At 31.6% G+C, this 15,538-nt stretch overlaps 1 protein-coding gene across 5 annotated transcripts in view; it reads right to left on the bottom strand.

Annotated features, from left to right (window-relative positions):
- LOC143246266 (nostrin-like) overlaps positions 1-15,538 on the bottom strand; it is a 59,898-nt gene that overhangs the window by 14,576 nt on the left and 29,784 nt on the right. For 2 of the 5 annotated variants that reach the window (XM_076492714.1, XM_076492718.1), the window contains 4 exons: positions 8,559-8,640; positions 7,300-7,473; positions 5,722-5,946; positions 2,186-2,305 (listed from right to left, as the gene is read on the bottom strand). In XM_076492714.1, coding sequence (XP_076348829.1) covers positions 2,186-2,305; positions 5,722-5,946; positions 7,300-7,473; positions 8,559-8,640 — 601 coding nt within the window. Of the gene's footprint in view, positions 1-2,185; positions 2,306-5,721; positions 5,947-7,299; positions 7,474-8,558; positions 8,641-12,482; positions 12,785-15,538 lie in introns of those variants that run through there. The other 3 variants (XM_076492717.1, XM_076492716.1, XM_076492715.1) reach the window with 3 other exon arrangements.

The raw sequence follows: 15,538 nt of genomic DNA on the forward strand, positions 1-15,538 counted from the left end.
GACAATAAAGAAGAATGTGAATGAGCAGTAACAATTCAGGATTTTAACAACTATAACTCCAGCAAATAACCTGGGCCAGAGAAAAGGAGATAAATTCCTGTAACTTTCTGAGGGTAGAAAATGATACACAAATCATTTCTAACAAAATGTCCCAACCCAATGTATCCCAAAAACAAACAAGTCAATAAACCAAAGAAATAATTGAAGAAGACAATCTGACTGAGGTAGACATCAGCAAAATCCCCAACTCGTCCTCAAATTGCTGAGGGGGAACACTGATAAGCTATAAGCTTCACACAAGTGTTAGATTAAAGGACAGTTGTAAAAGTAAGATGAATTGGAGAAAACTGTAATCTGTTTAAAGTGATCACAGGTTCCAATCTAAACCCTTCAGGTAAAAATCCATTGAGAATGTAAACAGGCCTCCTCCAGGTGGTGATAAGCGAAAGTATTCTGAACCAATAAATGTGGAAAACAAGGCCTTTCTATCCTGTCACACAACTGAGCAGTATATTTCCCAGCATGAACAGTAATATCAGAAAAAGGAGGAAAATATGAAATAGTCACTTGCCACCCTTTCTGCTAACTAGGAAGGCTATACGCAATTGCAATGTAAGAGACCTCAGAACCTCACCAACTCGAACAACCAACTGAATAAAAAGGGTTGAAAGTGGCTGATGAAAATTATCTTCTGTTGAGGCTGACCTAGTAAAAGAAGGAGCTTGAGAAGCAAATCTAAATTCTCACCAGCCATTCCCAAATTATTTGTAAAGGCCACCTCAGAACCTCCTGGAGAGACATCCTCAGTCAGCATATACACCTCCATCTTGCATTGGATCATATCACAAACAGGTTTGACTTAAAGTGACCCCTACTCTGGCTGTTGACAAACACTAGTCTAGCAGAGGTGGAAGAGAAAAGGTCTGGTTGACTTGTGTAGCATAAACATTAACTTGGAAATTCATACCTGTTGGTATGTTTTGTTTTTTGTTTCTATTTTTGTTAAATAATTTAAAAGAATAAATGAAAAGATAATCATAGAAACACCAACTGTATTCAAAATCACAATTTAAATAGTAAATTATTGCAACTCTCCTGTGGTAAAAAACCAAGCTGAATGCTTTGTTGAGAAAAAGTAATTACATTATCAGGAGATGTGCTTATATACAGTACCCAGATAGAAAGCAATTAAAGTTGGTGGAGAAATTTGCAAATTAGAGTTTGAGCTAGGTATAAAAGACTGGAGCAAGCATTCTTAATCCTTAGATAGACAAAAAGTGGAAACCATTGAAATCGAGAAATAGATATAGTGTCAGTGGATAATAAGTATGTTTTGGAAGAACACTATGAGGTCAATGTATTACATACCAAAATATCTGTAAGAACTATATTTTATGGATGTGTATACCATCTATGTCATTCTTGGTAAATCTCATCCAAGAATAATAGTGGTCATACTTTCAATATATCATCTGACTTGCCATTTGTAGACACTACTCTCAACATTCTTGCACAACATATAGCATTACAGTAAAAAATTCCATGGACAGAACAGTGTTATCTCAAGATAATATCAAAGTAACAAAGGCAGCTAGTTACAAATTTAGAATAATACATTTACATTAATACAAGAGAAAAGAAACTCATGGTATTTTTATATACTACAATACTAAGCTCAGGATACTGTTTTGTAAGACTTTTGCTCAAATATGATTTAAAAACATCAGTATTTTTGATAATTTAGCAAACTTTTCATAACTTTATAAATTCTAACTAAATTAACTTTACTTTCAAGACACCTAAGTCATACATATATATTTACCAAACAAAAATTACTTAACTCATCTGACTTTACAGGTTATAAGTTATACTTATAAGTAAACTTAACTTTTTGTTTCTTTAATAAGCACCATGCAAGTATTGGTCAGCTGATGCATAAAGATGCACATTTTTACAAAAGCAACAAACATGATACATTATTGTTGACTCATCTAAGCTTATTAAATAAAGAAAATAAAATCTTTGACTGTATCAATTTAAACTGTTTCTAAATGCAGATTTTCTTGAGTGTATTTTAAATCTAGCGTTAACGAAATTATAAACATTAAGCGATATTATTTAATAAAAAAATTATTAATTCAACATACTTAAGTATCAGATAAATATAATAAAGTGAATCACATACATAAAAGTCAGGAAGCAGAGGATCTAAAATATTGGAGTTTGTTCCCTTAATCTGCATAGTTAACTTGATGTCATTCTGAATATTGATACACGATGTTGAAGCTTTTAGTCTCTCTGAGCACTGTATGAACATAATTATAATCAAATTGTTTTATATAGTAATCAAAAGTCAAAAATAATTTATTGTTGTGATATATGCAAGTTCCTTTATAGCCTACAAACTAACTCTGTTACTGTTGCTCCACATTATAAAACACCTGTATAAATTATTTATAATTTTTTGATATAAAAATGACTAATTGGAAACTTCTAAATAATTTTTAATCAGTGGATTCACCTGTTTACTGATAGCTACTAACACAATAAATTAAACTAGATTTTTTTTTCTGCTACAACCTTTTTAGTAAAAAAAAAAAAACATCATTGTCTGGTCAACGACACTAGATCTACGCTCAAGATAAAATTAATCTAGCTATATCTAGTTTAGACTTCAGATCTATTATAAGTATGCTAAAGGGTCATTCCATGTCAAATCATCCAGATTTTGGAAAATTTTCCAGGTGACCCCTCAGAATGCCTTGAAAAAATTCACATGTGCTCATCTACCCATATAATAAAAAACTGCTAAAGATTAGATCAATATCTCTAATAGTTTCTGATTTACAGCCCTGTACAATTTAATTACTTATTTTTTTTTTTTTGGCAAATCCATTTTTGGGCAACTTTGGCTGCTTAAAGCTGCAAGAGTAATGGTGTTAGAGGACTGAAATTTGCTACACTGATTGCATTAATCTCACAGAATCCAAAAATGGTCTCAAACCTAGTTTATCTCTTTTAGGATTTTCATAGTGAGGTTGTAAAATCACCTGAAAACCTAAAATCGTAAGAAAACATTGGTTTATTTAATAAGCCATAGCTCTAAGACTTAATATGATACAAAGCTGAATTTTGTTTTCAAATTTTCTATAACATATCAGTTGATAAATCAGCAATTGTTGTAATTAAAAGTCTATTAGATCTCCTGTAAAACAATTTAGTTGCATGCAACTTTTTATAATTTAGCTAAAAATGGCCCTACTGCAGGCCACAGTTTGACCATGTCACCAGTTATTCAGCCTTTTCAGATTTTTACCATACATTTTTACATTTCTGAATATGATCTACAAATAAAATCAGGATGGTGTTCAACCTACTTTTTGAGTTATAATTTTTTAAAGTATCTTCTGACTATACGTTTTTTATTTTAAAAAAATTCAGTTCAGGTGTGTTATTGTGTGCAAATATATCCATACAATTTTGAAAAATACCTGTCAGAATTTTATGAATCCCAATGAAATATTCTAACCAGCCTTTCACAATGTTAAATAATGAAGTTGTAAGAAACAAGAAAGAATTAATTCATTTCTGAACAAGTTTATTGACATAACTAGTTAGATCACATGGCAATGCAAATATATTGTGTATGCATTACAGTTATGCAGATATGGCTGAGTTTAAGATTCATAATATAATAAATACAAAGGTAAATCAGATACAAAAAGCACAGTGTTACAACAGGGGATAACTGAGAAAGATTATAGTCACACCAAACTGAAATAATCATGACAATGAAATGTTTCAAAAACTGCTTTGGTGATAAAATTAGCCTTAACAACAACAAATAAACATTGCTTTGTTCAGACAGCTTGAATAAATTTTGAAATTCGAGTTTGATTATGTTGAGATCACTTTGACTTAAAATATAGTGGCAAGCACTACTGCCTTGCACAGTAGGTGCACTTATCAAACAAAAAATATGTTGAAAAGGAATCCAGCTTTCATCTTTATGTGATCTTGTAGGCCATGAGAACAGTTCGTTTCTTGATTTCTTCATAAATGACACCAACACAGCAGAATGTTCATCTGATCTATCTTTTATGTTTCCCACATACCATTCATGATCGTATATGCATGCCACATATATCCCTGGCTGATAATTGTCATTGCTATCATTAGACCCTATTTGAGCTGCTGCAGCATCACTTTCACTGCTACTACCAACAGTTACAACTGTGTACACATCATCATCTGATAGCCTGCTCATATACAATTTGTTGGTAGAGTGGGGAATAAAGATATGATGTGACCTAATACCTGACACAGTTTTGCATTTTTCATAGAGCTTAAGTAGATCAAACTTTACACAATTCTGCAGGACTGATTCCTGATTGGCAAAAAAGAACTGAATGCCCTGAATGTGGTCCTTTGCCCAATGGTACATATCAGAGACACTTAAAATTTGATAATTTATTATTTTTCTGAACTGTGATTTTTTTTAAGATCATGTTCAGAGATGTAAGAATATATGGTAAAGGCTGATTAGAATATTTCAACGGGATTCATAAGTTATTTCAAAATTGTATGGATATATTTGCACACAATAACACATCTGAATTGAAGTGTCTTTTTTCAAGTAAACAACGTATGATCAGAGGATACTTTAAAAATTTATAACTCAAAAAGTAGGTTGAACACCATCCTGATTTTTTTTGTAGATCATATTGAGAGATGTAAGAATTATGAAATAGTTTACCTTGTATAGCTCACAAGTAAATTCTAGATGATTTTTGGCTGTTCTCCTCAAGAAAGACACCCTTTTTGTAATCAGTATACAATATCGGGTCAATGTTCACAGCTTTCCATTATTATTGATGAAGAGAGAGAAACACTCATCATTATTTATAGCATAATATAATGTTTAAGAATAGCAAGGAACATAGTGGTCCAACTTGGTTGTCCTATCCTTTAAACTAAACTATTAAATATATTATATTTACAAAAAAAACAAATCTTAAAGTTAGCCTTTATTGTTCATATAATTATAAAGTTTTCTCTTAAATCAACTTCAAATTAATACCTCCACAACATCTGAAGGCAACTCATTCTAAAGGCAAAACATTCTGTTAGAAAATTAAAACTGTCTTAGCTGAAGATGACTGCTACCTTACCACAAATTATATTTGTGCCCACTAATCCTACTATTATAAATGTTAAGTGTGAAAAGAATTGATGGATCAACATTATGAATTCCCTTTACAATCTTAAACACCTTAGACAGGTTCCCTCTAACTTCTTTTTCCAAGGAAAACAATATGAGAGATTCCAGCCTCTCTCTGTATCACAACCACTCCATCTCAGGCACAGTTCTAGTAACCCTCCTCTTCTAAATCATTTCCAAAAATATGATGTCCTTATTAAGGTAAGAAGCTCAAAATTGAACACAGTATTCAAAAATGTGGCCTAACTAACCTATATGATGAAATTATATCACCTTGTCTCTTAATTGAATCACTAATCATGGCTTTATTAGAATCAAGTACTATTTGTTTATTCTTATTTTTCAAAACAACCATTTATTTACAAAATCTAGACATTTTTGGTCTTATCCACTTCATATTTAAAAGTATAAAAGTGATATATAACAACTTAACTAAAGCTAGTGTTACAAAGACCCTCTGTTCTAATTTACAATCTTATTTGTATAAAATGTTTCTTTACTTGAACCATCCTAGGGCCTAATGTACTGAGATGAGATATATATTTTTGAGTGAGCTCCTGCAGATGAGAAAGTCGTTCTTCTTCCAGATGTTGAAAATGACAAGCTGCTCGATATGTGGCTGTTTCTAACTGTTGTCGGGCTCGTTCTGCCTTCAGACAGGAACTGTAGTAATCAAGTTCAACTTTCATGGAAGATTCTGCTGATTTTCTTTTCTTATTTTCTATCTGCAGGAAATTGAAATAAAGTGTTTAAACAATTGATAGGACAGCATGAAAACAAGATGTGTGCAAGATTATTTGTAATTATATTTTTCCTTATTGTAAATGCACAATTACTTCTTGCAAGTATCACAATCCCTGCACACAACTAGCACTTTTTAAACATAAGATAAATAAGAATGTTAATTTATCCAAATAAAAACCTCTTAATTACAATGCATGAATATAATGAACAAATTAAATTAAGCAGCTTATTTCAATACTTTTTAACCCATGGTTTATGTATGTAATGATACAGAAAATTATAAGGCTGCAACAAAATTTAGTTATATTTTAACTGGACAGAAAGGTATGGTTTATTAACAATAACTACATATAAAACTGAAAATTTATTAACTAAGACAATCATTTCTACCTCCATCATGATTAGTTACTATTACTTTTAGTTACAAATACAAAATTGAGATTTGCCATAGGTTAACAATGCATTGTAACTTAAGTTTATATCCAAAAAGCAATTCCAACATGTGACAGCTAGTTCTGATAGGTAATGTGTCAGCACTAACAAACAATTCTTGTTGATAAAGCTACATTAATTTTAATTTTAGGTTTATTTTGATAATTTGATAAGGTAATTAAATATTAAACAACTGCTGAAATATAAATACTGATATAATAGAAATCATATTCTGTGGCTGTTTTAATGCAGTGGTTGCATAATTAACCTTCAACTCTAACACACCAGCACCTTAAAACTCTCAACAATCAAATAACTAAACACCTTACAAAAAACAGTGTCCAAAGATTAGCACGTAAATTCTGCTCTTTAACAATTATAAAGAAAGAAAAAAATCTGCCTGCTGAAACCTGTAGATTAGAATTCAAGCATAACATCATATAATGCAATGAATTGAAAACTGTACATAAAATGCTTGACCACTCTATATATGTCACCTATCATGTGTCAGTGATTCATTATGTCTTGTCTGCTGAAAATGATTATATATATTAAGAAATAAATCCACCTTTTTTTTTCTGTAAAAGTGTCACAGATTTGTTTCTGTCACCTATGCTCAACAAACATGAAAAATCAATAAAATGAAACATCTATCAAATGCTCATCTGTGTCTCCTTTGTAATATAGAGCACAACCTTAAACAAATGTGGTCTTCTACAAATCTCTTTAAAAATTAATGAGGATTTAGAAATGTGAATTTCGAAGTCTATAACTGACAACTAAAACTGCATTACTGACTGCAATAGCATGCATAAGGTAATCATTAACTGTATTATTCATTGATGATAAATATCATTAACTTTAAGTCAATGACTTATGAAATGTTGTATAATAAAACTAACCTTCACAATATCCTTCTCTGAAACTAATCTACCTTGAGCAACTTTACTGTCAGCCATTTGATCTTGTATTCTCTCATTTTCTTTAGCAAAAGCATGATGTTGTTTCTTCAACTTTTGCTCTTCATTGCGTTTTTCAGATAGGTGTTTTAAGCTTCTTTCAACCATAGATTCCACCTGTGATAATAAAAGGTAAGCAATTATGATTTTATATGCTATTTTTATTTGAAAATAGAAGATAACATAAGATAATAATATGAAGAAGAGAAAAGCTGAATTTAGGTGAGACTTCTTCCAGTTTTAAGTTCTTCTGGTTAATTCTTTATTCTAGATGCATCACTAGGTACCTAAAAGATTTGGAGCTCAGGCCCACAACTCACAAGAATTTTTTTAATTTTTCAGCAAAATATCAATCATGGGTTTCTATTCTGATTTTTCATGAGTACCAAATGGATTTGGGGCATGGGCACCATGTGTCAGTGCTGCCTCTGTTGGACACCACAAAACAGTATGTCATCTTTAATGTTTCTAGTTACTCACAATGCCAAACAGAAGAGTTCTTTAACCATTTATCCTAATAACACTAAAACAAACAATATTTGTATTTAAATAGCATAGTATTGGAATGTTTCTTATGACTCTTCATTTATTTTTCATTTTTTTTCCTACTATAAACTTAACTAGATGTGCTAGAAAAAAAAAAGGAGGATAGTATGATGTTAAGCTCACTTCACATTCATTGATTCAGTGAAGTGTCCATGTAGCTCATATTTTAAGTTATAAACAACAATACAAATTATAATGATTATCACAAATAGTTAGTACAAGTAATGATTTATATATAAAAGTTTTACAAACATATAAACAATACTGAGCCTTCTATCTGATCTGAAACTGAATATATGTTATCAATGGTCTTGTGTAAATTACATTTATCTGGAAAGTTAACATGCATTAGTTGAAAGATTGCCAAATAACTACAGACAGCTACAGATATAGCAAGAGCCCTATTTCAGATTTCAATAAAAGGGTGAGGCAATTTTTGTTGTTGGTCCAGAATACTTAATTTGGGAGCATTTGCAGTGATTATTTCCTATATGATTTAATATCCATTTAAACAGTGCAAACTACAATATATATATATATATATATATATATATTTATTATTTCCAAAGTAAATAAATGATATTAAGTACTGGAAGAGAGCTGAATAATGGGGGCTTACTCTACCTTATTACAGAATCTAAGAGACAAATACTTACAAGTTTTTTTGTTTTATGTTGACATTCCACTAAAGTTTTAAGTGGCTTTACAGCTTCTTCTTTCAATCCTACTGCAAACTGCCTGTTATAAATGTTATGGTAAAAAACAAATTTTACAGATACTGTATTATATATATAATCTAGGAATACTGAAATAAAAAAGTAAAGTTAATTATACAATTGTGACCTTGTATCTACCATTTATTTCTATAGTGAAATTATAAACATTTAAGATTCAAACTCAATTTCATTTCATATGTGAAGTGTGCAACTCAAAATAAACAGTAGTACACACACCAACTATATGTTAAGACCTGATGAATTTGCAAGGCCTTACCAATTCTCCACAATACATAGCTTTAGCATCTCTGTAAAAAAACACTTTTCCTTAATTATTCATCGATTTATAAAAACAAAATCACTTTTAACTCTATAGGATAGTAGCTTGGTTAAATAAAAACCAATTTGTGACAAAGGACAGAAAAATGTGCTTCTATTTTGCTTTATTAACATAATGAACATTAAAAATAAAAGTGTAATAAAGAGATATAAAAATATCAATACTGAAAAGAAAGACAATGTTCTCAAATATTCTAACAATAGTGATTACATAGTTCTTTCTCATACTGATGGATATATAAAATTTGTAGTTTCTCAGAAATTAGATGGGGGTATACAGATATACCCCATGAACTTCTTAGTGTTATCTTGTATTACTGTATCAAGTCTGGTGCTAATTGATCAAAAAAATATGAAGCATATAAGGAACAGATGTACACAAACACACACACACACATACATACATACATATTGTTAGGTATAATAATTCATCTCGAACGAGTCTCCAGCTTACTATGTTACTTATTAAAATTTCAAATAGCCTGAATTTTTTATTTAGATTTAGAAGTTAATTGAATGTCAATATGTATCAAATTTATGACATTTGCCAAGAAGATTGATACACACAATTTTCTTTCTTAACAAAGATATATTTTAATATACAAACAGCAATACAATTTTTAATAACAGTTATCACAAATAGTTATTACAAGAAATGATTATATACAAAAGTTTTATAATCTTGCAAACAATACTAAACCTTTTATTTGCTTTAAAACTGAATATTTTATCAATGGTTCATGATGAGCAGCGAATTAATTCTATGATGATATGCGGGTGCACTTCATTTGATGGGAAGATAGCTAGCTCCTTTTGACGTTTTTTCTACCCCTTCCCGATAAAAATATTTAATGTTCTCATAGAAATACTAGTGTCCAAAGCTATTTCACTGAAATTAAATGATTTATAATGTTCAAAATCTACAAACATTCCTGGTCAATATATCTGTAGTTTTCCAAATAATAAGCGTATATGACAAGTATAGCTTACGAGGTTTATAGTAAACTAACTGTAGCAAACCAACAATATTAAACTGTCTTACCGCATTGCATTGGTTACTTTTTATAAGCTTTAAGGCAGGGTTTTCAAAAGTCCAGTTGGAAATCTCTAGTATTTTACATACATACATCGTACATTTTTTATTCTTACGCTGGAAAGTCTTCTACAAACTTAGAGAATTGGCAGGACTTTCGTAATACACATTTTACAACACAAGTTACATACATTTCTAAATACATATTTAACTAAAACAAAAATAGATATTAAAATAAATATACATTAATAAATCCGTTACAATATTAACGTTTATTTATATAGATGATATGAGATTTTGTAGTTATTTGCACAAACCAAATTTAAACATGGTCAGTTAGGTATATGTATATAGGTATGTATTGTTTGTTTGTTTTTAAATTTCGCACAAAGCTACAAGAGGGCTATCTGCGCTAGCCATCCCTAATTCAGCAGTGTAAGACTAGAAGGAAGGCAGCTAGTCATCACCACCCACTGCCAACTCTTGGGCTACTCTTTTACCAACTAATAGTGGGATTGACCATCACATTATAATGCCTCCACGGCTGAAAGAGCGAGCATGTTTGGTGCAAGTGAGATTCGAACCCACGACCCTCAGATTACGAGTCGAACGCCTTAACCCACCTAGCCATGCCAGGCCTTAGGCCATAGGTATGTAACGAAAGTTTCTTACAACACAGTTGTTATATGTAACACTGATAGCTCTACATCAAAGAACACTGAAATGTTTGTTCTCACAATTTCTGTTTGGTAAAACTACATCTAAAATCTGTTAATGTTGAATAAATTTCCGAGAGCTGGTACTGGGTATGTGTAGGATTAACAATTTTTTTATGTATAATAATTTTATATTGTAGTGTAAAAATAAATAAACAAATCTATTTATGTTTCTATTCAATCATATGCATTGAATTAGCAATAACAGAATATTAGTGTAGGAAACCAGTAAAACAATTCTACATTACAAATTTCACATAGCATAGAGGTGGAATATTCAAATCAAATGTATAATTTTGAACTTTCAAGATTAAACCTAAATGGAAGGGTAGGGATTTAAATGGGATACTACAAACTAATAACATAGCGCTAATTAATAATGGCTTTACTTAGGAAATGATTATTTTCTTAAATGACTGGTGTAGGATTCTTATGTGAAACTGATTTCTACTAGCATGAGAAATGCTAGCTTTAAAACAGGAACAAAATTGTAAATTAACTCTGAGTTTAAGCTAAAAAAGTAAGCAGACTGTATACATCATATAAAATAAAAACAGTTTTTGTTACATTGCAAATGAAATACACAGTGTAGTGGAAGACATTCAGGGAAGGAATGTTGTATGAAATCTACATGATAAGGGAGTGAAAGCTGAAAACGTTTATTTGACTGTTCATGATGAGCCAGATGAGCAATTGCTAGAATAAAAGGAAAAATACAATTCCAGTTGTTAATCTGACAACTATGACCTCTTGATTGATATGGATGGGACTGGTCAATCATCACAACAGCCACAGAATCATTACAAGTGACCAATAATCAAAACGTTTTGCAAACCTTGGTTTCTGAGCTAATGGCTCATGTACTACATTGTAAGATTACCAAATGATTTACACTAGTTAGAACAGAAATTTCATCAAAAACCAATGGCCAAAATTAATTTGTAACCCTTACTTTCCAAACTATCAAATAGTCTTATCTGGCAGAATGTATGGACTATATTTTTGCAATTATTACTCAACAGTTACCAACTAGAATGATCAGGTACTTAAGATTATTGACGAAAAGAAATTCACAATCCTTAATGTTTAAGCCCCTTTAAGTGATAATGCAAAATACCTTAAAGTATATGGTTATTACTCAATAAGCAGAAGTTAAAACAGCTGGAATGAATAAATATCTAATATTTCAACAATCTGTATAACTGAAGATGGCAGGTAAGAGTTAGGAAACTCAGTTGGAAGGGTTTTGCAACTTGTTTCTTGAGTTATCAGGTAATATTTCACAATATGGTGTAAGCCTTATATTTTATGATTACCACTTGACTTACTTCAAATGTTAGGACCCATTTGAGAGCCACAGAACTTCGTAATAAACTGCTAAATTAGTTTATAGAGAGTAACAGTAATATGTATATTAAAATTAAAATACGAGTGTGGTCTCACAAATATATATGAACATTAAATTGTTATTATGAGTGTTATATAACACAAATAAATTATACAAATAACACAACAGAAAGCAACAAAGGCACGGAGACAAAAGATTTGATCATGATGTTGATGGCTAATGAGTACGAGATCAAACGTGATAACTAACTTGAAATATGTTTTAGAAAATAAAGTGAAACCTGCCATTTAGCTAGCAAACCAATTACGAAGTAACAAGTAATGCTAAATCTCTTATTGAATTGTGGTATTAAATAGAATAGTGAGACTGAACACAGTAAAATCCAAAATGAACAATCTTTGTTTTAACAATAAACATAAATAGTATACAGTGGGGAATTAAAACTTCCAAGACAGGAATATCCCTTGTACTTAATAGCATTCAGTAATAAAGGAATGTGGACAAGTTGAGGCAACAGGACCATCCAGATATGGAAATGCAACAACTTATAATCCAGCCACAATAACCAAAGTTTGGCGCCTTGTAACAGGTTAAAATCCACGAATACATAGGTCAATGGCAAAAGTCGTCCACGTGTCCAAGTGAACAGTATGCAACATGATCAAGAAGGATTTCCATCTAGAAGTAGAGACACAAATGGAAAATGATAGCCATTCATGGATTTCTTTGTGATTGTACCATTGAAATAAGTGCTGAGAGTACCATTGTCCTCGTACAATAGATAGATTACGGAAACTATCAGGAAATAATTACGTGATTTTAACAAAACAACGTTACGACGACACTTTTTTTGCAGTAAAAATACGCTGCAGGACTACTGACATCAACACGACCGTTAGGCACAGCGTGACCGTAGCTGGCAATAAGGACGGAAACAACGTAATGAAGCTCCAAATTGTTTTATTATAACGTACTCATCTTCTGTATACACATTACCTTGCAGTTGCAAGCACTTCTTTTACAGATAAACTAAATATATTATCATTCAGTTAATCACTATTTGTTGAATATTTTATATTAAAGACAATCAGTAAATCTTGTCAAAATCAACATTCTACGAGAATACCAGTAGGTCAGCATATATAGAAGCGATACCAAATATTTTTCTCCATACTTAGTTTTGGAACATAGAGACCTGTCTCCTCATGTTTCAGCAAAGAAGCAAAAACAGGAAGTTCGTTTTTTATATATTTATTTTGCTGGTTCAGAGACAGCACCATCTGTAAATTAGGTCTACCTTTTACAATACCGAGAAAGTAAACAAAAGTATTCCTACACTAAACATCTAAACAAAAGTAACACCTAATTCATGGCTGGTTTTTATAATCACTGAATAAGGAGGGCAGTAACATCACACGGAGGAGACTACAAAGAAAGGCTGAGAGCATGGCTATATTCTGTATGAGTAAAAAAAATCAGTGTGAATAATTACACGAGATTCAAAGAATCGCCATTGTAGTAGAAAAAATTCACCTGAAATGAAAAGAAAGCAATTATCTTTAATAATACGCATTCGAATAACTTTTGTGTGCTCCTACCTAGAGAGAAAACAAAAGCTAGGAAGTCCAGGTTAAACCGATGCTGACACGGAAGGTGTGCAGTTGAAAGTTTGTTAATACTGTTTTATCCACGTTTGTTTGTAGAAAGTAAGGCAATACGTAATATAACTTTGAGGAAGTTCTGGTATGTAACGTGCGTATGTTAATACTGACGAATTAGCAGAATTAATATTTATCCTAGCATCCATTAGATATTTCATTATAATGTTTAATAGCCTATACTAGTTCTAATTGTTAATTAGACAATCTCCTTTTGTTTCTTTTTTTTTTCAAGAATAGCACAAGAATGGAATTAGAACTATAAACGCAGTCCTTCTTGGGTTTACTTGAAGACGAGTGTAGAAGATAAACTAGTTTATAATTAGTTTCTTGCATTAAAAATTAGTAACTGTTTAATAATTACACTTTGTGTATAAGTTACTAATCATGACAACAACTGATTTATGATCGCTATGTCAGATGACTGTTATTTAAGCGGTTATTTTGTCTGGGATCATACATTCTCAACATTTTCTTCGTATATTGTTTAACAATGACATCGTATGTGCTAATTACTTAAATGCTTGCCCAGCATGGCCAGGTGGTTAAGGCACTTGAATCATAAATCAAAGGTCGCGAGTTCGAATCCCCGTCGCACCAAATATGCTCGCCCTTTCAATCGTGAAGGCCTATAATGTGACGTTTAATCCCACTATTCGTTGGTAAAAGAGTATCCCAACGGTTGGCGGTGGGTAATGATGACTAGCTGTTAAATTAGGGACGACTAGCGCAGATAGGCCTCGTATAGCTTTGGGCGAAATTCAAAACAAAAAACCAACAAACTTAAATGCTTCCTTTTCGCTTTAAAATTTATGCCAGCAAGTAATGCATCTTGTAATCCATTATAATTGTCTCAGGTGTGAAATCAGCATCGATTTAACGAAAATACAACATGGAAACATTCACGAAGTTACTACGAATGTTTAAGCTTTGTGTTTGTATAAGCCTAATGATCGTACATCATTTGGGTAATGAATTTAAAAGGATTTGCATGTACTTTTTCCTACCTATATACGTATATCAAACATTCATGTATATTACATATTTGCCTGTAAGCTTAGCAAATATTAGGTTCAATGAATAACCATTTTATAAATTTTAGCTTGTTCTTGACAAAGATCCAGAACTTTTCACAACAAGACATTTGAATTTATTAAGCATGATAAATGTTTGTAACCACGTTCACATTACGAGTACACAGAAGTTACAATCAATAGTTTATTTATTCATTAATCTTAAACAAAAAAATGTATATAATTAAATATAACAATATAATTCTATCCTAACAGACCTGGCCATGCCAGGGCTAGGTGGGTTAAGGCGTTCGACTTGTAATCCGAGGGTCGCGGGTTCGCACCAAACATGCTCGCCCTTTCAGCCGTGGGTGCGTTATAATGTGACGGTCAATCCCACTATTCGTTGGTAAAAGAGTAGCCCAAGAGTTGACTAGCTGCCTTCCCTCTAGTCTTACACTGCTAAATTACGGACGGTTAGCGCAGATAGCCCTCGTGTAGCTTTGCGCGAAATTCCAAAATAAACAAAAAAAAACAAAACAAACCTAACAGACCATTTTAATATGAGAGATAAGGCTTCGTATTCCATGTAACAGAAGACTACAATGTTGGCTTGAATATCTTGAAATTTTGTTCAACATTTTCTCGACTTATTTAATAATCGTTTTTCCTTCAAGAGTTTTGTTTGTTTGTTTTTTCAAATAGTGAGTAGAAGGAAGTCCTCTTATCCAGCATTACTTCATTTAGGATATAAATATTCACGGATATGTAATAGTCCCCTCGAAGGCCAAGGTCGAACCTCAAGGTTGGCTG

This window comes from Tachypleus tridentatus, chromosome 3, assembly GCF_004210375.1.
Source record: "Tachypleus tridentatus isolate NWPU-2018 chromosome 3, ASM421037v1, whole genome shotgun sequence".
In the NCBI taxonomy this organism is placed as follows: Eukaryota; Metazoa; Arthropoda; class Merostomata; order Xiphosura; family Limulidae; genus Tachypleus; species Tachypleus tridentatus.